Source organism: Myotis lucifugus, unplaced genomic scaffold (genome assembly GCF_000147115.1).
Source record: "Myotis lucifugus unplaced genomic scaffold, Myoluc2.0 scaffold_68, whole genome shotgun sequence".
NCBI lineage: Eukaryota > Metazoa > Chordata > Mammalia > Chiroptera > Vespertilionidae > Myotis > Myotis lucifugus.
In genome coordinates, this window is record NW_005871116.1 from 2,374,275 (window position 1) to 2,395,475 (window position 21,201).

General features: G+C 46.0%; 1 protein-coding gene across 3 annotated transcripts in view; it reads right to left on the reverse strand.

Moving 5' to 3' along the window:
• The window catches only part of CUNH5orf42 (chromosome unknown C5orf42 homolog), a 73,945-nt gene that overhangs the window by 8,592 nt on the left and 44,152 nt on the right, over window positions 1-21,201 (reverse strand). For 2 of the 3 annotated variants that reach the window (XM_023755014.1, XM_023755016.1), the window contains 14 exons: window positions 20,445-21,201; window positions 18,663-18,829; window positions 17,367-17,499; window positions 16,506-16,560; window positions 14,664-14,768; window positions 11,894-11,962; window positions 10,889-10,998; window positions 10,106-10,289; window positions 9,794-9,940; window positions 6,675-6,964; window positions 5,250-5,337; window positions 3,673-3,849; window positions 2,241-2,271; window positions 1,609-1,740 (listed from right to left, as the gene is read on the reverse strand). The exon at window positions 20,445-21,201 is cut by the window's right edge and continues 1 nt beyond it. In XM_023755014.1, the coding sequence (XP_023610782.1) occupies window positions 1,609-1,740; window positions 2,241-2,271; window positions 3,673-3,849; window positions 5,250-5,337; window positions 6,675-6,964; window positions 9,794-9,940; window positions 10,106-10,289; window positions 10,889-10,998; window positions 11,894-11,962; window positions 14,664-14,768; window positions 16,506-16,560; window positions 17,367-17,499; window positions 18,663-18,829; window positions 20,445-21,201 (2,445 nt within the window). The remainder of the gene's footprint in view (window positions 1-1,608; window positions 1,741-2,240; window positions 2,272-3,672; window positions 3,850-5,249; window positions 5,338-6,674; window positions 6,965-9,793; window positions 9,941-10,105; window positions 10,290-10,888; window positions 10,999-11,893; window positions 11,963-14,663; window positions 14,769-16,505; window positions 16,561-17,366; window positions 17,500-18,662; window positions 18,830-20,444) is intronic. The other variant, XM_023755015.1, reaches the window with a different exon arrangement.

Below are 21,201 nucleotides of genomic sequence, written 5' to 3' on the forward strand. Positions count from 1 at the left end.
CTTTGGACTTCTTAGTCTGTAATCTGTTTCTGGATTATCTCAATCATTTCCAAAACCTTCCTACAGGCAGAACTTCTACACTGCTGCCCGCTGGATCCAGCCTCCCGAGGGCGACCTCTCTTCCTTCCCTCCAAGCCACAGGAGGGGCCAGCACTGTACTGTGCTCTGATGCCTCTCCAACTTCCGGTTTCCCCCTCACATGCATTTCTCCTGGTAAACCTCGTGGACAGCTAGTCCCACGAGGCTTCTGCTTCTCAGAGGATAAGAACTGACTCGAGTAGTACTGAGAGTCCAAGAAAGCAAACTCGGCACCCAGGGTGCAAAGAGGGCACCCTAGGAAGGTGGGTCACGGATATAAACGATGTGTTTTACATGAATGCATGCTGTCCTCCTGGGAGTCTGGGCTCGGTATGCACATTTCCTTAGCAAGACAGAAAATGAATACAGTTCTAGGTGTAAGGTGCCAGGAGAACATTCAGTTGGTAATGTTCATCGGTACTTAGTTTTAGGTCCTCCCAGAAGCAGATGCCAAAATGTTTATGGTTCAAGAACATTCAAAATTAGCCATATTTCATTGAAACGTCTTCAAAGCTTAAAATAGATTTTTTTCTTTATCATGAAACATTTTCTGATGTTTACGTATCGCTCCTCCCCTCCCCAGTAAAACCTGTGGGCACTGGGTCTCTGGACAGGCCTCCCCGGGACACAGCAGTTCATACATGTTGTCACTGGAGGCAGTGTGTCCTGTGTGCGGGAGTGCTCCACTGACGGTTCTTGGAAGCTTGTGCCTGGTTTCCCCTGGAATTTCTCCATGTACCTATTCCCTTTGCTGATTTGGCTTAGTATCCTTTTGCTGCAATGAGTATAGTTGTGCGCGTGACTGGTTGAATTCCGAGTCCTCCCGATGAGTCAGTGAACCTGGGCTGATCCTGGGGACCCTTTCACCGGGGTCGGAGCTGCACCGGCACTGAAGTCTGACCACTCTCTCCACCTCCCATAGTCCCTCACAGGGGTTCCTCCAAATTAATCTCTTATCATCTAAATCTCACTTTGGTATCTGCTTCTGGGAGGACCTAAAACTAAGTACCAATGAACATTACCAACTGAATGTTCTCCTGGCACCTTCTACCCAACACCACAGAAATCATCATCAACTCTGTCATCCAAGTAGAGAGTCATTCTCACTTCCTCCTGACAGTCGCCAGGTTTACTCGCGCTGGGGGCCCTGCACTTCCCATCTGAGCCATCTCACAACTAAGTCAGACCTCTGATTGGCTCCCATTTCTGGTTTAAAGCCCTTTGCTGACCGCCCCCTACTGCTTGCAGATGGGCTAAGAGAAATAGGATTAAATGTGTGCTGTACTCAGTGCTGAGGGTTTGGGAAAATGCATACGATGCAGATGTACCCTGTAAGTGAAAGTAACCAGTCTGTGTTCTGGGGAGGGGAGGAGCGAAACAAACATCACAAAATGTGTTCATGATAAAGAAAAAGACCTATTGTAAGCTTTGAATTTGTTTCAGTAAAATGTGGCTAATTCTGAATATTCTTGAACCATAAACATTTTAAATGGTTAGAAATTAATTATTAACTAAAGTATTCAGGGTTACCTAGAGATGCTCCTGGCTTGTTGTTCTGTTAAGCCCAGCTCTTTACTGGAAACTCCATCTTTGGTGATAAGGTCATCAATAATGTCTGCAATGTCAGTCAGCCCAGTCATCTGGAGTGGATCTGCTGAAACGCTTCATTTGCAAATGCAATTTGAGAAAAGTAGGTCAGTATCTACCACTTACTACAGCAATAAGAACATGTAAAACTATGCCCTCTGAGAGCCTAAATGAACACAAAAATGATAAACATAAATACTGTTCCTTGTATTCTTTAATCCAGTAATCCTCAGTGGAAAGCCTGATCATCAATAATTGATCAATATGTGCTCTTACAAAAGCAACATGAGGCCCAGGAGACAAGTTCTCCCTGTCCTGCCTGAAGAAACTTAATATATATACAGTAAAAGAAAATGTAGCCAATGCAGCTTATGGTATCCTTACTGCCTGTGCTAACACAGTGAGGGGTGTGACAGTCCTCAGATTTTTTAAAACATCTCATTCCCAACGGGAATTATGTTCCTTTAATCCACAAAAAAATGTAGTGTAGACGTTCACATACATATGAACGCAATTGCCAGAAAGTATATACCCAACTTTAAGTAAAATTGTAGATTAATTCTTAAGATATTTACCTCTCAAATAACTCATCATGGTTATTCACACCTTAAAAAAAAAAAGACATTATTTCAAAAAATGTTCAGGTCAGTTAATTTTCTACTTTCAATTATTAACCTGACTTAGGAATTATATAAACAGAAATTAAAATATTTTTAAACCTCCAAATTGGTTTAAAGCAGCGGTTCTCAACCTGTGGGTCGCGACCCCTTTGGGGGTCGAACAACCCTTTCACAGGGGTCGCCTAAATACATCCTGCATATCAGATATTTACATTATGATTCATAACAGTAGCAAAATTACAGTTATGAAGTAGCAACGAAAATAATTTTATGGTTGGGGGTCACCACAACATAAGGAACTGTATTAAAGGGTCGCGGCATTAGGAAGGTTGAGAACCACTGGTTTAAAGGTATATGTGTGTATTTATCCTCCTCTTGAATACGCTATTCGGTAGGAAATGTCCACATTTTTAGATTACTACTTCTGTGCTCAGAATACTCTGAATAATACACTTTAGGAAGTACAATCTTTCTTTGCTTAGTACAGTTTAGAATACTGGAGTGCAATTTATTAAAACAGTCTCAAAACACAAACCTGTATGGTCTAAAAGTAATACATTTGGAAAAATATCTAATTTAAATCCAAGAAGCCTTTACCAAGAGAAAAAAATTACAAGATTTAATGACAGCTGGTCTACAGCCTTTCTTTTATTTAAATGACAGCAATGCCATTTAAAAATAGCAATTTTTGCTGCTTACATTATTTTAACAATGGTAATAAAATATATTGTAAACATTCAGTAAAATCATTGACCATCAATATCTAGGTTTAAAAAAAAACAGTTCAAATCCACTGTCAATGGTAAACCATTGCACTTAGTAGGACCTTTCATTCCCGTGCTAGAGGGATCTGTTAGGACTAAAGAAGATCACTTCATCCAGCTGCAAATGAAACAGAACGAAGGGGGCACTAAAGTTTTCTATGTCTCAATGTCCTTAGCTGTGAAGTGCGGACATTGACGTTCCCGGCCTCGCAGCCAGGTGGCCCGGGCGATGCCATGGCACACGGCTGAGGCGCGATAAGTCACAGTCACTATTTTTTTTTTCAAATTAAAATGCAAGTCGCATAATTGGCAGTGTTTGAATTTCTCAATTAAAAAAAAATCAAATATTTTAGTAATTTCAGTTGTAGATTTCACACTAATAAGCTACATAGAGATATAATGCTTGCTTGCAGTGTATCTTATGAAGGTAATAAGACAGAGTTCATGTGAATGGTGCAATTTTTTAACTTCCCTTCCCCCAAAATTTGTAAGTATTGTAAAATGGCTTCACAAATCCTTCCTAACTTTATTCCCAGTAAATACTACTCAGTAACAACAATATATTGTTACATCCTTCAGTATATTGGAAAATAAGTGTAAATTGATAAAGTGGAGCACAATACCGGGAAAACTCGTATTCTGGTCACTGGAGAGGCTGAGAGCTGAATCGGCAGAAGGAAACACACACGTTTTCGGACGAGAATGAGTTTCTGTTACTGAAAATTCATCTTCAAAAGTCTGTTCTTTGTCACTTTGATCTTCCTTATTCATATGAGTCAGGAAATGCACTGATCCAGAGTCTATATTACAATTAAAATAGTAGAGGGGAAATCACAGGTAAAAAACAGTGCGCAGCAGACACTTCCACATGGCAACAGATACATCAGAAGTTTGCAACATATTCTGATAGCTTTTTACTGTTTAATGAAATGGTATGATATTTAAAATTTATACTCTCCAATAGCAAAAAAGAAATCTGTTAAATTTCTTATCAACTTCAGAAAACATAGCAGACTGAGCTAAAGTGGAGAGGTGCCTGCCCACCATAAAAACACAAAAGAAATGCTAACTCAAAAAAAACGGATTAATATACAACAAAACCCTGTAAATAAAACAATCCCCTGGTGCCAGAAAAGGAATGGAATTCCAAGCTGGGAGTAACTGGACAGCGACACTGGCGGAGCCCACAGAGGACCCAGGGGAGGCTCAGCAGGCTGCGGCGGGAGGGGGACCAGGCCGCTTAGTGCAGCCTGGAGCCGAAGGACAGCAGCTCTGTCCTCAAGGTGGGTGTGGGGAAGCCTGCCCCGGACAAGCAGCCAAGACGTTTCTGTCGCCGGGAGAGTGGACGGAAGGAAAATGAAAGTCAGCTCTGAGAAAGCAAACCCCTGTCTTGCCACGAACAGGCGTGGGGTCTGAATTTACACCATCAATGTAGCACAGCAACTCCAAGCCAAGAAGTGTTCACAGAAATCCGTCCTAAAATTTTCTACTTCAGTGACAGTAAATGCAAACCACTCCCAGAAAAGCATGCACACTCAGCAGAATCCCCCAAAGATGAGACATTACAAGTCGCACAGAGAAAGACACAGCCATGGAAGAGCCGTATGCAGACTCCACGAAAGAGAACATGCCCGTATGAAAGGAAGCAATCTGAAAGGGCTTGTACACTACTAGCCAGAAAACAGATAGAAGGCGACACAGAAACCACAATGAAAGAAGAGACCAGTATATCCAAAGAGCAAATCGATCTGAAAAAGAAACAGAACTTCTAGACATAACAACGTAGGCACCAAAATTAAACGCCTACAGCAAAGGTGCCATGGCAGAGAGAGAACCTTGGGCTAAAAGGTGGGTCGGAGGGCACCAAGCACATCGCCGAGAGAGAAACGGCGGCAACTGAGAAGTGGCTAAGAGGGAACAGAATGAGAAGGTCCGACGTACCATAGAGAAGAAGTAAAAAGAAATATGCACCTAGAAACAGTATCAAAAATGCCAGAAGAGGGGACAGCATCGGCTTCTCAGAGAAAAGGGGCTGCCGTGGGAGCCAATCACATTTCCACACCAGTGACCCCAGTCTAGGAACTGGGGCTGATGGCTTCAGCTCAGTGAAAACCATCCGTATCTGACATTCCAAAGGCAATGCTTATTCTTTCAAAGCAAGGCTCTGGGCAACCCCCACCCCAGCCAGCTCCCCACAAACCTTCTTTGGAAATGGCAATGGGTTTTGAAGCCAGTGTTTTTTCAGATTCAGGGCCAGATGACAATTCAATGTCATCCACAGAGTCAACCTGTAGAAAAACCACACCACAAAATAGCTGTTATAAATTTTATAGTGCGCTAATTTCAAAATATTATAAATAATTTTATGTAGGTTTTAAGCATTTGCATTAATGCAACAAATGAAAGAAATGGGAAGTTTTACTTATTTGTGGTGTAACTGATTTAACTTTTTAAGAGGCTCGGGAAAATAGCATCATGTCATATAATTTAGACTAGGGAGCAATGTCAACTACCATCCAGACAAAACCTTTTACTCTAAAGATGAGAGACCAAGGCCCAGAGGCATTCAGTGACGTTCTCAGAGGCAGACATGGACTTGAACCGGGTCTTCAAGGCTCCCAGTCAGTGCTGGGCCACAGTAGCCTCTGCCTCCTCCAGGCCTACAAGCTGCTTTCTTCCCTAAAAGGGGCAGGTCAGCAGCTCTGCATTTGTATGTGCTTTCTAACAGGAAGAGAACATCTGAAACCAAAATGCCAAACCTGCCATTTAAATCAATACTATTTCCTTCAAGGCACTTAGCATCATTGCCAAATAATACACTGTCTTACCTCATATATTTTTAGTGTAGTTTCTTATATGTTTAATCCTAACTTTTTAATGTGTGTTCAATAGCTGGATTGAAGAAATACTGTAAACCTGATAAGTACATCTTTAACCTGTCAGCATGCTGGCGGCCTGGAGTGCTTGTTGGTACGTCAGGGATGGAATTCTTATCCTGCACACCAATCTGCATTTCCCAATATAAGGCTCTAACACATTCCAAATATCTTCACTATTTACTCTTTTATCTTTATTTTACATACATCTTACTTCCTAAAAAAGGACAGGATATTTGTGCAAAATAATTAAATGTTGGAGACTTCCTTTGTAGTTGTCTATCATGATATGCCCATATACATAAACATTAATCTTTTTATTATGAATACTTTTTAAAGAAATAGAAAACTTGTAAGGACTACTAATCCATTGTATAAAATATTTAAAAGAAACTGAGAATTCCAAATAGAAGGACAGTACTTATAAAGTTATAAAAATCTTGAAGAAAATGATAATTAGGAGCAGGGTTTGTTTCAAAGCACATTCTGGTTTTATAATTCATATATATTTTTTCCTGGGAGAAGCTTAAGTTCCCTCCTTAAAAGCTTAAGGCAGTGGTTCCCAACTGGAGGCAGCTGACAGCGAGTGCTGAGACCAGGGATGCTACCAGCAAGCCTCCGACGGGGGCAGCCTCCCCAACACACACAGTTATCTGACCACTCTTCTCAAAAATCAAGTGTTTATAAACATTACACTACAAATCTGGTAACTTGGTAATAAACAAAATAACTAAAGGAAGACCGTCTACCTCCTTGCGGTGCCGGTCCACCACCGGGCCCACCATCCGGTGCTCGTGTTTGGGGAAGTCCTGCTCGATGCGGTCAGCGATGCTCTGTATGGCCAGCAGCTGCGCGTCAATTTTCCGGAGCTGAGAGCTGAGGCGCTGCAGCCGGAGATGGGGGTGCGGGCTGGGCGCGGAGCCAGGAGCGGAGGCGCCCTGCAGCAGCTCCTGCAGCAGGTAATCCCGCAGCCCGCCCCCTTCTGCAGCATCCAGCTGCGAGCTCTCTGCTTTGAATTGGAAAGCTGGCTTCGGCACGTCTGAATATTAATAAGGGTAATAAGACAGCTGATTACAATTCAGGGAGAGGTAGATGCTGATGATCTGACCTTTAGGAAGATCTCAATTTAAGTGAACATACATCCCATTCCAAATTAGGTTTAATCACAGACTTAGAAATGCCACTTGTCTCTGTTGTGAGATAAGAATGTGATGTGAAAGTGTTACTGTGACCACAGACTTCTACATACAAGGCAGTTTGAATGTTACTTTAAAAAGATATATTTTTTTTATTGATTTCAGAGAGGAAGGGAGAGGGCTTGTGCCCTAACCAGGGATCGAACCGTGGCCTCCCCGTTCCTAGGTCGATGCTCAACCAGTGACCACCACCAGCCAGGCTTGAATGTTACTTTTATCCTCTGCTACAAAAATATAATAAAAAAAGCAACTTTTCAATTCTCCTTGAAAACCAACAATATCACACAGTAAAAGCTAGACCCAACGTCGGCCATTCCTGACTCTGAGGATATCTCCGGCAGTCAACCTGCCCGACCTACCGAACTTGGAGGGCTTGTGAAGATCAAGCTATGGGGCAAAATGATCTGAAACATGTGACTTACAAACAAATGTAACTGGTGCTTATTGTCATTCAGTCCCATCTGGGGGGACCACGTCTGAATATTAATAAGGGTAATAAGAGGAAGGCACGGGGAGAGGAAGGCACATCCCAGGGCTGGCGATATGGGTGGTGACGGGGTCTTTCTCCAGCAGCTTGGGCTGCACCTCTGTTACCTTCCTCAGTGCTATACCACCTGCCCTTCCCGTTTCCCAGCAGCCAGAATGTCTCCCTTCATCACTCTCGGGAAACAATGTGGTGCATGAACTTCAAATAGAAAATACAGCAGAAAATCCTGGCCAGTGTGGCTCAGGGGTTGAGCGTCGACCTATGAACCAGGAGGTCACGGTTCGATTCCCAGTCAGGGCACAGGCCCAGGTTGGGTGCTCGATCCCAGTGTGGGGCGAGCAGGAGGCAGCTGATCAATGAATCTCTCTCACCATTGATGTTTCTCTCTCACCCTCTCTCTGAAATCAATAAAAAGAAAATACAGCAAAAAAAAAAAAAAAAAAAGGACATGCTCAAAGCCCTCATGGCCAACAGACCTCATGAAACAGCTTCCCTTTACCCGGAGAGCCTGCGCACCCAGTGACGTGGGCAAGTCACCCAGGAGGGGACCTCGGCGTCCCATGGGCTGCAGGGCTCCCCGGCCCAGCCAGGCTGCTGTTGTTACCGCCGGTGTCCCTACAGGAGATGCAGCTGTTACTGGAAATAATGAGTAAGTTTCCACTAAAACAGGGATTTGCAGTTTGTTTTCCATTTTAAATGCCTAGGGCCCCGCCCCTCCCTTTGCCCAGCCTTTTCCTCTAACGCAAATCCCAGGCAACTCTACGGTGCGACTGCCTACATTCTGTGTCTTTAAAGTATATTATGTAGCCGAAACCGGTTTGGCTCAGTGGATAGAGCGTCGGCCTGCGGACTGAAGGGTCCCAGGTTCGATTCCGGTCAAGGGCATGTACCTGGGTTGCGGGCACATCCCCAGTGGGAGATGTGCAGGAGGCAGCTGATCGATGTTTCTCTCTCATCGATGTTTCTAACTATCTCTCTCCCTTCCTCTCTGTAAAAAATCAATAAAAAATATATAAAAAGTATATTATGTAAAAACCGTGATTTAAGTTCTTCTCTTCGATAAGTATAGCCGGGTCCACTGACATTCTCGTGACCAGGCAGTCTCCCCGGCAGAGCATCCCCTCAAAGGTGGGCACGGGCTTGCTCCACTGGCAGAGGCCAGCAAGCTGTCGTTTGAAATGCTGCCCAAGACATTCAGTGGTCACAGGGCGACGGGTCTGGTTCCAGTTTTCAAATTTCAGAATTCAACCGATAGGAAGTGAAGGGCAACTCCGGGAGGCCCGGGGAGCCACAGGCGCTTGGCTGGATGCAGCCTCTGACCCACAAGGGCACCCACAGACGCTCAGGGAGGCCAGATCCAGTGAATCTTGCCAGTCTCCCAGGCCGTGGCCGGGCTGGGACTGAAGCCCAGGTCTGTTCTGTCTGGATCTGAAATGCACGCTCTTTCCTGCTCCAGCCTGAAAGCCGGCAGCCTCCCACGTCCTCCTCACGCCCCACGCAGCTGGCAGCCCCGGCGGAGAGAGGCCAGAGCCTTCGGGTGCCAAATGCTGGCCCTACGTGTACTTGCGGCTGCAGACACCCGCCCTGCCACCGTCCCGCCCTGCTCCTCACAGCCCCCGAGGCCCGTGCTGACACCATGAGCAGGCAGTGCCGACTGCCCCCCGGCATCTGACAGCCCAGGAGGGGCCAGGCCTCCCACAGGTTGCTGCTGCAGGAGGTCGGGCGCATGTTTGCTCATCTGGTCCTTCACATGATGTAATGACTGGGTTTTGAAGAAATCATCTTCTTAATCTTGCAAGTATGGTACAATAATGCAACCTGATTTATGACTATAAAACTCAGTATTTTACTATGAGGTACTGTTGGCAACCGGCCTGTGTATTCCTATGTGCTATTCTAGAATTTCCTACCTTTTTAAACATGAGAATTCCTTTTAACGCCAAAAATCTCATGAAACCCCACAGGATATTTTTTGCCAACCTCATTAATTGAGAAAAGACACCTGCAGCCTCCTTGCAAAATATCCATGGCCGAGAGCCGGACCCACATTTACCCACTGTCCCCGTCTCCTGGGCAGGGGAGAGGTCGCCTTCTGGTTCCTTTTGCAATTGCCAGGGTTTAGTGCTCGTCTCCCCCAGGGCAGGGAGAGGAAGGGGCAGCTCCTGCTGTCGTCTGGGGCGCTCACCTCTGTCCTCTCTGACTGATGATGGAGGGGAGGGGACCCCCGGCTCCTCTGCTTGGGCAGCGCCTGCTCTCCAGCTCCCCCCCTCCACACAGGATGGCGACACCTCTGCAGGTGTGAGAGGGAAGTCCACCGCAGAACTGGCAGGTCCTATCAAGGAAGCAAAAGGCATAGAAGACTGATCTATGCTTCTAAACGCGGAATTCGGAAGATTAACAGATCATTTCTGAGCACAAATATAAACATCCAAGATGCAGTGGTTCCCAGGGGAGCCAGGAGACGTAAGCAGGGCGAACAATGCTGTGGGAAAACTACCTTGACTCTTCACCCTGCGCAGGGGAGCAGCGCTGGTCACGGACGCGGCCATGTGATGTAACGCCGCAGAGGACGGGCCTTCCGCCGGCCGCGGGAGGATGTCCTCATCGGAAGGCTCTCTGACAGGCACTTCCTGCAGGTCGCCAGCTTCAATGTCAATCACATTTAGGTAAGTGTGTCCAACCTGAGCCAAAGCGTAACATCCAAGGGGGTTACGTTCCTTACTCTCTATGGCCACTCTGCCCACCCCCCTCCCGCCCTCCACCCCCATAAAAACGTTCGCTTCCGAAGGCAAGAAGGGCTCCCAGGCGCCCACTTCAGGGAAAGCTGCAGGAAGAAGTGCTATCATCTCAGTGATAATATTTAGGGGCATAATATTTAACCTTACGCTTTTGACCTTTCAGCAAAGCTTACCTTTCCAGGTAAGACTGGCAGCCTCATTTCATCTATACAGTTGAATAATGAGGATGACCCTATACCAGTGATGGTGAACCTTTTGAGCTCGGCCTGTCAGCATTTTGAAAAACCCTAACTTAACTCTGGTGCCGTGTCACATATAGAATTTTTTGATATTTGCAACCATAGTAAAACAAAGACTTATATTTTTGATATTTATTTTATATATTTAAATGCCATTTAACAAAGAAAAATCGACCAAAAAAATGAGTTCGTGTGTCACCTCTGACACGCGTGTCATAGGTTCGCCATCACTGCCCTATACTAAAGTTTTAGCAGAAAGCTATTATGGAAACTTCTGAACCAAACCCAAACCAAATTTCATACCATGTCCGGTGCCAAAGGTGACAAAGGCTTCTCTGCCCTTTCGGAGGGAAGCTTGAGATTCAGAAACACATCTGGGGCCAACGGCTGAGGGACAGTCAAAGGTTCACATTCTGAAAATTAAAAAAAGAAAAATCAGGAGTATAAAAAAACCTGTAATTAATCCCAAGTCGTTAGCTTTTAAGAACAAGTTATCAACAAACAACTTAACATGTATTTGTTGAAAATCTAAGTAAAAGTTTCACAGGTATAATTTACTCTAGAGTAATTCTTAATGGAGATTGACGATTGCTTTTTTCATATGAATGATTCAAAGAATAATAAATTATCTAAGTCATGTCAAGAATATATTGTATTTTCTATTTTCCATTTCAGATCATATTAAGTCATGTTTGTTTATTTAGGAGAATTTCAATAAAATCGGATTTTAGGAATTTAACCTATCACTAATTTCTTTTTTGCTTTCAACACTGTTTATCTGTTTATTTTAATAGCTTTATTGAGGGGGACCTAATTCACAGAGTCCATAGATAAATTTTACTACTTAAGATGTTTAACACCTAAATTTTATAAAACTCATTTAACTTCTTATTCAAATGTAAAATAAAGAAACCTGTCACAATAGCTCAGCAGACAATCTAACTCAGTGTCTCTTGTCCTAGGACTCCAATCTTATTTCCCAGCATCTTTTTTTAATAGAACAGTACTTTCAAATTTCATATGCAAACCATAACTCATTGTCATATTGAGTACTGGAAACTTGGTACCAGGGCTTGAATTTATACCTTATGACCACCATAAAGCTAGAAGACAGGAAGTGAAAATACCTAAATTACCATCTGTCTCTATTAGATCCATGGATTGGTGTGAATGCTTTTTCATGGCGGGGGGAGGGGGGGAGGGGGGGGGAGAGGAAGGGGACAGGACTCCTGTTTTGACATCATGCAAACATAATCTTTAATAGTCATGCTTTCTCAAAAAATTTTTTTAAAAAGGAAGAAATCACACCTGATGTGGAGGAGATGGCTTGCTGATTTTTCTGACATTCAGAAACCACTTGAGAAGCAGCTTCTTTATCTTGTAGTCAATTAGGAGATTTGAGGCAAAAGGAGAAATAGCAAAAGAAAAAGGATTTCACAAACACAGGAAAAATTAAATACATAAATGCAGATTTTTAGACTATTGGGTATAAAAGATAGTAGAAAAATAGACTGACAGCTTAAGTTTTTAAAAATTAAGGATAACTTCGTATTTTATTATTATTTATATCCTGGGCTTCATTACCTGGCAAATAGGCTGCAGACTTTAGACTACCCAGCAAAGAACACCCAAGCGCTATCTCATTTAAGAATGTCTCACAGATGACCAACAGACATATGAAAAGATGCTTAAGGTCATCAATCCTCAGAGATGCAAATTAAAACCACAAAAAGCTATCACATCAAGCCTGTCAGAATTGCTATCATCAATAAATTAACAAACATAGAATGCTGGTGAGGATGTGGAGAAAAGGGAGCCCTCATGCACTGCTGATGGGAATGCAGACTAGTGTAACCACTGTGGAAAACAGTATGAAGATTCCTCAAAAATTAAAAATGGAACTGCCTTAATGACCCAGCAATTCCACTTCTGGGGATATATTCAAGGAAACACGAACTACTAATTCAAAAGAATATATGCACCCCTATGTTCATTGCAGCAGTATTTACAATAGCCAAGATCCGGAAGCACATAAGTGCCCCGTGGATAAAAAAAACCATGTAGTACATTTAAACAATGGAATGTTATTTGGTCATAAAAAAAGAACAAAATTTTACCATTTGCAGCAGCATGAATAGACCTAGAGGGTATTATGCTAAATGAATTAAGTCATTCAGAGAAAGACAAATACCATATGATTTCACTTATATGTGGAATCTAAAGGACAATATAAGCAAATAAGCAAAACAGAAACAGACTCATAGATGTGGAGAACAGCCTGGGTGTCAGAGGGAAGAGGGGTGGGGGACTGGGTGAAAAGTGAAAGGATTGATTGAGAAGGACAGATTGGTAGTTACAGACTAGTCACGGGGAGGTGAAGTCCCACAGAGGGAATCCGGTCAATAATATTGTAATCACTATGTATGGGCCAGGTGGGTACTGGAAATGTCAGGGGGAACACTTTGTGCAGCGATTGTCTAAACACTATGCTGTACACCTGAAACTAATGCAAAATATTGACTGTAAACAGTAATTGGGGGAAAAATTTTTAAAAGGAATATCTCAAATCCGCACTAAAAAACATCTTATACATGCTCAATCTCATTCAGAAAGAAGCAAAAACGTAAAAAGTGAAATGCCTTTCTTTGACCTTTCAAACTGGTAAAGATAAAAGAGCTAAATCATAGTAATGACAAAAAAAAAAGCTCTTATGCAAAATAACTCACTGAAGCCTTATTTTTGGAAGAAAAATACTAGAAACCACTAATGTATTTGACATTAAGGAATTACATATTTATGGCACAAATGGAAAATGTTGTCCCAGCCCATCCAATACAGCTACATGTCATTAAACAACCCTTAAACATCTGAATATCTATCCATCCAGCATTACTAAATAATACACAACATGTTAAACACCACTTAATTAACACTCATTTAACCCATTAATTCATGTGCAATGCGCAATGATACGGAACACAGTAGATAGTAATCACCTTCAACACCGCAGCAAACATGTCCCATACTGCAAGTGAATAATGAAATAATAACATGTGAAGACACTCTAACTGGAGAGTCTGCCCCCAGGGACCGGGGAAAAACAAACACTGGAGCCACGAAGGTTAAACTCTTACGGAGCAGAGCAATGCCCCCTGACATGTGTGTGCCGACGGCCGGGGCGCACAGCTGTGCTATGCATGTCTGACGGCCGGGGAGCACAGCTGTGCTATGCATGTCTGACGGCCGGGGCGCACAGCTGTGCTCTGCATGTCTGACGGCCGGGGCGCACAGCTGTGCTCTGCATGTCTGACGGCCGGGGAGCACAGCTGTGCTCTGCATGTCTGATGGCCGGGGAGCACAGCTGTGCTATGCATGTCTAACTGTGTAAAATGCACAAAAGACAATGGAAAGAAAAAAACACCAAAACATTCCTTCCGAATGTGCCGTCACAGTTCATTTCATCTTCCTCACAGCTTGCTTTATTACCCATTCTACAGTTATCATCAATTACTTGGAACCCATACCAATAAGTATTTCACAAGAGTATAAAGTCAGAGGTTTGGAAAGGCCCCACGAGGTTCCATACAGCTAAGAGAAACTGCTTCCCGAATGTCCTATAAAAGAATCACTCCAAGGCCAAGGGCAGAGAACTCACATTTACGAGGGAGTCTGTCGGGCACTACTCCTCCTCCACCGCTGCTTCCCTCTCCGGGGGCAGAGCTGCGTCGCCCTCCCCACAGCACAGGCAACCCGGACCCCCTAACTCACCTTTTCCAGCCACACCCCGGCCTCCCAGCCTCAGGCTCGACTTGCCAGAGTTCAACATTCTGTCCATGGAGCTGGGGTGCAGCCCAAGGCATCTCTGAACAAACATCTCTAACATGCTTTAAGTTATCACAAATTCAATTGGAAATTTGATTTTAAGTTTCAAATGTGTAAAGCATGTATCAGGGTTGGGGACAAGAACCTGGGATGGCTGACTAACACCACATAATTTAAAATTCCCCAAAAAAGTCTAAATATATTAAATGTTGCAAAATATAGGAATGTTTTAAGTTAAAGTAACGTAGCGTGTTACCTGGGTCTGTGTTTGTACTTGCATCCTGACAGTCCACAAGCTTTCTTTTCTGACAGAGGCAGAAATGCAGCCCAGCGGAGGTAGTGACGTCATCGTGTAGCGTTTCTTAAATGTAACAACAAACATTGGAAACCATTGACGAGGAGCCAACAGATTACAGGAGCCCAGAGGCGGAGGAGCTGACGCAAGGGAGGGGGGTCTGGGGTGTCGAGATGTTACCAAAGGGGACTTTCTAAATGAGGGTGGCATCTGACCCAGAGGCCGCTCAGAGGCATCAAAACCAAAATCGTGGGGACTGCATGCCCGGCCTCGGCCGGAGGCGTTGTTCTGGCTGAGGAGCAGCATGATTGTTAAACAGGGGGAGTCATATGGTCAGACCGATGTTCTGGAAAAAGCACCAGCCGGTGTGTGGAGCACGGATCTGAGTGGGAACGCTGACAGTAATGGTGGGGACGGGCAGAGACGCCGATGTTTGGGGTTCCTTGGTAGTAACACCAACAAAGAGAGACCAAGCCAGCTGGTGGGGGGGGGGGGGAAGGGTGACTGTAATGCCCGTGCCCGAGGCAGTTCCCACCCACACGGAAAGGTGCGGCGGGAGGTGGGATCGAAGTCCGCAGCCTGTTAGGGGGTTTGGGTGTAGACTGGGTTTCCTGAGCTCACCCAGGAGTCTAGCAGAATAAGAGAGCATCAGCTATGCTGTGTTGTAGTAACAACTCGGTTCCCAGCACAGAGCTCCCCACACCCTCGGAACGTCCCGAGTGCGGGGCGCCTTTCATCACTCACGAGCCCCCGGTCAGACCTGAGTTTATGCCAAGGCAGCGGCTCCCGGCGGCCCCTGGAGAGCTCCAGGCCGGGACTGGCCAGAGGAACCAACCACAAGATCAGGGGGTTGGGACGTGAGGCCGCCCCGCCCCGCCCCAGGGAGATGGAGTCGAGCACCAATGGCCTGTGCCTATCAGTCAGGACTACGGAATGAAACAACGGCTTCGGGCCTCTGGGGTGATGGGCAGGGGGATGTGCTGGGCGGGCGGCGCCCCAGAGAGAGGCGGGCTCCCTGAGGAGAAGCCTTGGGGATACACACATTCGGCTGCAAGAAGAAACGGACCAGCTGAAGAAAGAAAACCATTTCCTATCCATAAGCAAGTTCTCTTTCCTGAACCGAGGCCTTTACGTTCAAGTGCATGTGTTTTCCGTGAAGAAGCTGACGCCGGCACGCTCTTCCATAACTTCCTGTTGGGCCTTAAATATCAGTGTGTTATTTGAGCTTCTAACTAATTGCATTGCTCCACTGTAGCAGTTGGCAAACTTGCTCTGTAAAGGGCTGGAGAGCATATGCTTTGTGAACCACATGGTCCCTTTCTGCAACGCTGGGCCTGCTGCAGCGCCAAAGCCGCCACAGACAACATGCAATACGTGGACAGGGCTGCGATTCAGGGAAACCGATTCCAGAAACAGGCGTGGTCTGCACCTGGCCTGGGCCCTAGTCCCGTGGTCGGCAAACTGCGGCTCACGAGCCACGTGCGGCTCTTTTGGCCCCTTGAGTGTGGGCTCTTTCCTAAGCCTTAGGAAGCACCCGTAATTAAGTTAATAACAATTGTACCTACCCTAATAGTTTAAAGGTTTAAAAAATTTGGGCTCCTCAAAGAAATTTCAATTGTCTATTGTACAAATTTGGCTCTGCTGACTAATGAGTTTGCCGACCACTGACCTAGTCTGTCAGGAGCGCTCTATTGGATAACACACACACCACCGTGTCAGATCACATGGGAAGAATTTAGCTTCATTTTTATAGAAACATCTATAACTGAACTCAGACACCACACTCATCAGGCATATACATACCCAGAGGGATTTCGAAGGCATCCAGCGTCTGGGAACCACGATGCTCTCGCTGCTCCTAAACGAATCCCAAATGATCAACCTAAGATTAACTCGATGACATTTATTATTTTTAAAAATATATATCATAGCTCTGAGAATGGTTAAGTCTTAGGAATAGGTTCAAATCCCTTAATTCGAGAAATATTTACTCTATCAAATTATTTACTCCATTAACATAACCCTACAAAGGAGTTTCCGAAAGTCCCAAGCCAGGCAATAAAGAAAGAGCGTCACTGGCTTCATGACTAACTACAGCTGCATTCTCTCCTGCAGAGCGTCTTAGCTCACCGTACCCCCTGGGAACCCCCTTGGGGCAGAACTGTTCATGGGCCCACTAATGAGGACTTCATGAGAAGTGTGCGCCTTGTAAACAAAGCTGTTCCATTTAACCTGTTGTTGAAAACTAGGTAAACAGGTCCCCGCTTAGGAGTGTCGGAAGAGATCTGAGTTCCAACACAGGTTGCATAATAAACGTGTATGGGACCTTTTAGAGGCATCTAAGGAGAGAGATGAAACTGAAGTAGGAGAAACCCAAGTCACACCCAAGGCATCACGGTGTCGCAGGAAAAAGCAGAGTGACTTCAAGGTAAGAAGGCCACAGGCACATGCTCTAAGCCGCAGCCTTGGACTGGCCATCGAGCTGCTTCCACCTCACACTGTGCCCTGCTCCCGGAGGCCTGTGTGCTTGATCCGAGTCTGCAGGTCACAATCGGTGCTCCAGCCCGGCCAGGTGCCCCATCCCGTCCCCCGCCTACCCCCTCCCCCCCCACCCCTTCCCCTGGCTCTGCGTGCAGGCCGGGGAGAAGGGGCAGGTGTAGGTACCTCGGCTCTCCCAGCTGCCCCTGAGTCATGGTCAGGAAGGACGACAGCGCCTGGGTGCACGGTCACACTCGGTTTTCTCCTTTGCTGCTCGGAGCTGTTTTCTTGCAGCTCTTTCTCAGCGCGTCGTCTTTGCCTGTGAAAGACAACAGTGTGAAATCTATGCCTCCTGTTTCAGTAACACCAACCAGTGTTTCATTCGTGTCATGCAACCCAGGGAGACAGTTATGGAAACTATGTCCAAAAATTATTTTCAATGGCATTTAATTAAATTAGCAAGATATTCTGCTCCAATAAAAGCAGATACCAGCCGAAGTCGGGGACACATGACGCTGTTCCCAGCTCCTCTGCTAGGGGCTGGCTGTCTGGGTAACCACGGAGTCTCAGGCCAGGATGACACCCGGTAGGGATGTTCAAGCTCCCTTTCCTGCGGTTCTAAGCTGGCCCAGGAGCCTCCGGACACTTCCATTCAAGGAGGCTTACTCGGAAGAGGGAACACCTGGACAAGGTGGAGGAAGGACCCATTTCTGGAAAGAAAGCACTGATAACAGAAGGTAGGGACTAAATGTAAACATTTCAGAGTGTTTTCTAACTAAGTAATAATCTGCTGGTCAGTACACGTATTGAGCACAACACTGCAGAGGCCCTTCAGCACAGGTCACAGCCCTCCTGCTACAGGCACACGTCTCAGCCTGACGCCGCCCCGGCCCGTCACTCAGCCTCCCACTCCTAGATGAGGGAGTGGAGGGTGCGGTCAGACGGGGAAAGGCCCATTTCCTTCCGGGTGCTGAAAGGACAGGGAATGCTGCACGGCAGCTCAGGTCTGTGCTGCAGAGCAGGCGGCTCCCCTGCCACAGGAAAGGAGCCCCCCGCTGTGAGTGCCAGGAGAGAAGTGCCTAAAAATGGAAAAAAGAACAGCCTTTGTCTCCAGCCCTGGCCGTGTGGCTCAGTGGACTGGGCGTTGTCCCGGGCACCCAAAGGCTGCTGGCTCGATTCCTGGTCAGGTTTTTGGGCTCGAACCCCTGTAGGCGTGTACAGGAGGCAGCCAATCGACCCAGGTTTTGCTCTCACATCAATGTTTCTCTCTCTCCCTCTCTCTGAAAATCATTTTAAAAACATCTTTAAAAAATAACAGTATCTGTCTCTCACACACAGGGATTTTCCTCGTCCTCAGGTGTGTTCCAATGCAGGACACCGACAGGGAAACGGAACACGCAATTGTGTTTGGTAGGAGGCTGAGCCAGCTGACTCGCAGTTTATAACCACGTGACGTAACAGAAGGGGTCACTTAAACCTTGCCTTTTCTTGCCGCCCCTCCCTGGCCTCACTTCAGGAGCATCCCCTTTGTCCTTTCCAAGCTGCAGGTGCCCAGGATCGCCTTGTTCCAGGAAATCGGGGTGTGGTCTCTGTTGGCTTTGCTTAGACGCAATGAGGTTTCCAATCAGAGTAAGCTGAGGGGTTCTGTACTATAGAAAGAGATAAAGCATATTAATGTACAATTACATATCTCAATTATGCAATATACTAATAAAATATTGGGAAAAACATTTGTTTAAATCAAACTAAGATGTGCAAGAGGTGAAACATGACAAAGATGACACGCTGATTTGGACGGGTAAGGTGAAGATCCTGATCTTAAAGAGTAAATGACAGTGGAGTGCTGAGAATTTCAACTGGGTTGCCCTATTCCAAAAGTTAAGCTACAGTCCTCATCTTCTTCTTTTCTGTATTAAAAATCTTCCTCTTTGCCGTAACCGGTTTGGCTCAGTGGATAGAGCATCGGCATGCAGACTGAAGGGTCCCAGGTTCGATTCTGGTCAAGGGCATGTACCTGGGTTGCGGGCACATCCCCAGTGGGGGGTGTGCAGGAGGCAGCTGATCGATGTTTCTCTCTCATCGATGTTTCTAACTCTCTATCCCTCTCCCTTTCTCTCTGTGGAAAATCAATAAAATATATATTTTTAAAAATCTTCCTCTTATAAATGAAATTACATGTCTAGCATTTGATTTTAAATTCTTCGAATAGGGAGGATGCACAAGCATGGAGAGTATGAATGAACAGACGAGCACACAGCAGCATGTGGATAACCACCAATGCTGAGGACATTATTCTCTCTAATAAAGAAGCCTTTAAATCCTTCTCAAAACGTCTACTTTCCTACCCTTTAAGCCTTTTTTTTCCTGTTCATAACATGTTCAGAAGAAAGGAAGGCATGGTAAGTACTTTTTCTAAGGAAATGACCATTTCTTCTCCTAGTACCATCTTCAAACCTTTGTTTAAATTCAATGTACTGGAGTGACATTGGTTAACAAAACTATACAGGCTTCAAGCGTACAATTCCGTAACGCATCATCTGTACATTGTAGCGTGTTCACCTCCCCAAGTCAAGTCTCCTTCCACCACCATTTATCCCCCTTTACCCTCGGCTACCGCCCCTTCCCCTTTTTCTCCTCTTCAAATCCTAAAAGTGCGCTAGAAAATGAATTTCTCAGTCACCATCCTAGGATGGTACTATGGACTTACAAAATGAGAACCTGACCAATTTGAATTTCATCAATAGAAGTTTTGGTGGCCTTATTAAGATTCAATCTTCTGTTTCAAGTACTTTAAGAAGACACCATTTTTTAATATGTGCAACTATTTATAGACCTGGGTCCATTTAACAAGCTTAACCTGTAACAGATTTGGAGGCAATCATATCACAACTGCTAGGAGCCTTGAACAACGCTCCCCCTTCTCTCTCTCTCTCTCTCTCTCTCTCTCTCTCTCTCTCTCTTTCTCTCTCTCTCCATACACATACACACACACACACACAAATATACTGGGCATTTTACTTTACTACTTATTTCTACTGAGAATAGAAGAAACGTGTGTGAAAGCATTCAGCAAATTCTGGTATTGATGTACAAGAAAGACCTAAACCTTTAAAATACCCAAATTATTCTGAACTGCACTTGAATGTGATTGTAACAGGAGCATTGTTCTTATGACGGAACCGTGTAAAGGCTCCTCCGGAGAGCGCAGTGGTTACGGTGTAAAGGACACAGGCTGCGCCGCTGCGTCCCCGGCCAGATAATTACCGCGTTTTCCTGCGACGGGCAGGCGCGGAGGAAGGAAAACCCTGGGTGCGTCCTCGCTCCCGCGGCGGCTCTGACAGGTGCGGAGGGAACCGCCACCGGAGCTCTTGAGACGGAGAAAAACGTAAAAGCAGGTTTGGGCTGCAGGTGCAGTAACGGGAATCCGAAGGCGTAACGAGGAGAGGACTCGAGGGGCCCCAGCTTAACGTCAAACACTCCTCCTGGCTTTGTAGCTGCCGAAGAGTCCTGCTGAGGTGTCACGCTTTCCTGTCCAACGTACTGGTCCAAGTTCAAGTGCTTCGGGATGTCTGTCCTGCCAGCCCCCGCCCCTGTCTTCTGCTCCACGGCTGGCTGCTGGGCGTCCGTATTCCGCTGGCTCCAGGTCCCAGGGGGCTCTGACGTGTGCATCGCTCTCGGGGGCGCAGGGGGCTGGCGGGAACTGGGGGGCCCCCAGGCCTCTCTGGGCGGCGGCAGACATCTGGGGGGAACCCACAGAGCCCTTTCTGCCGGGAAGGCAAAGGGCTTCAGCCCCTGCTCAGGCTGTAGCTGGAGCAGAGGAAAAGCATCGCCCGGTCTGAGCGCCGTGGCAGCGGGAAGCGTCGGTGCCTTCGGGAGGGCAGAAGGCGGGGACACGAGGTGGAGGGGAGCGTTCCCCGCAGGGCCCGGGGGACACGAAGCCGGCGGCAAGCTTTCAGGGGCTGCGGACAGTCCGCTGTTCCGAGGCTGGCCTTCTAATTGACAAGGAATACGCCCGTGTGGA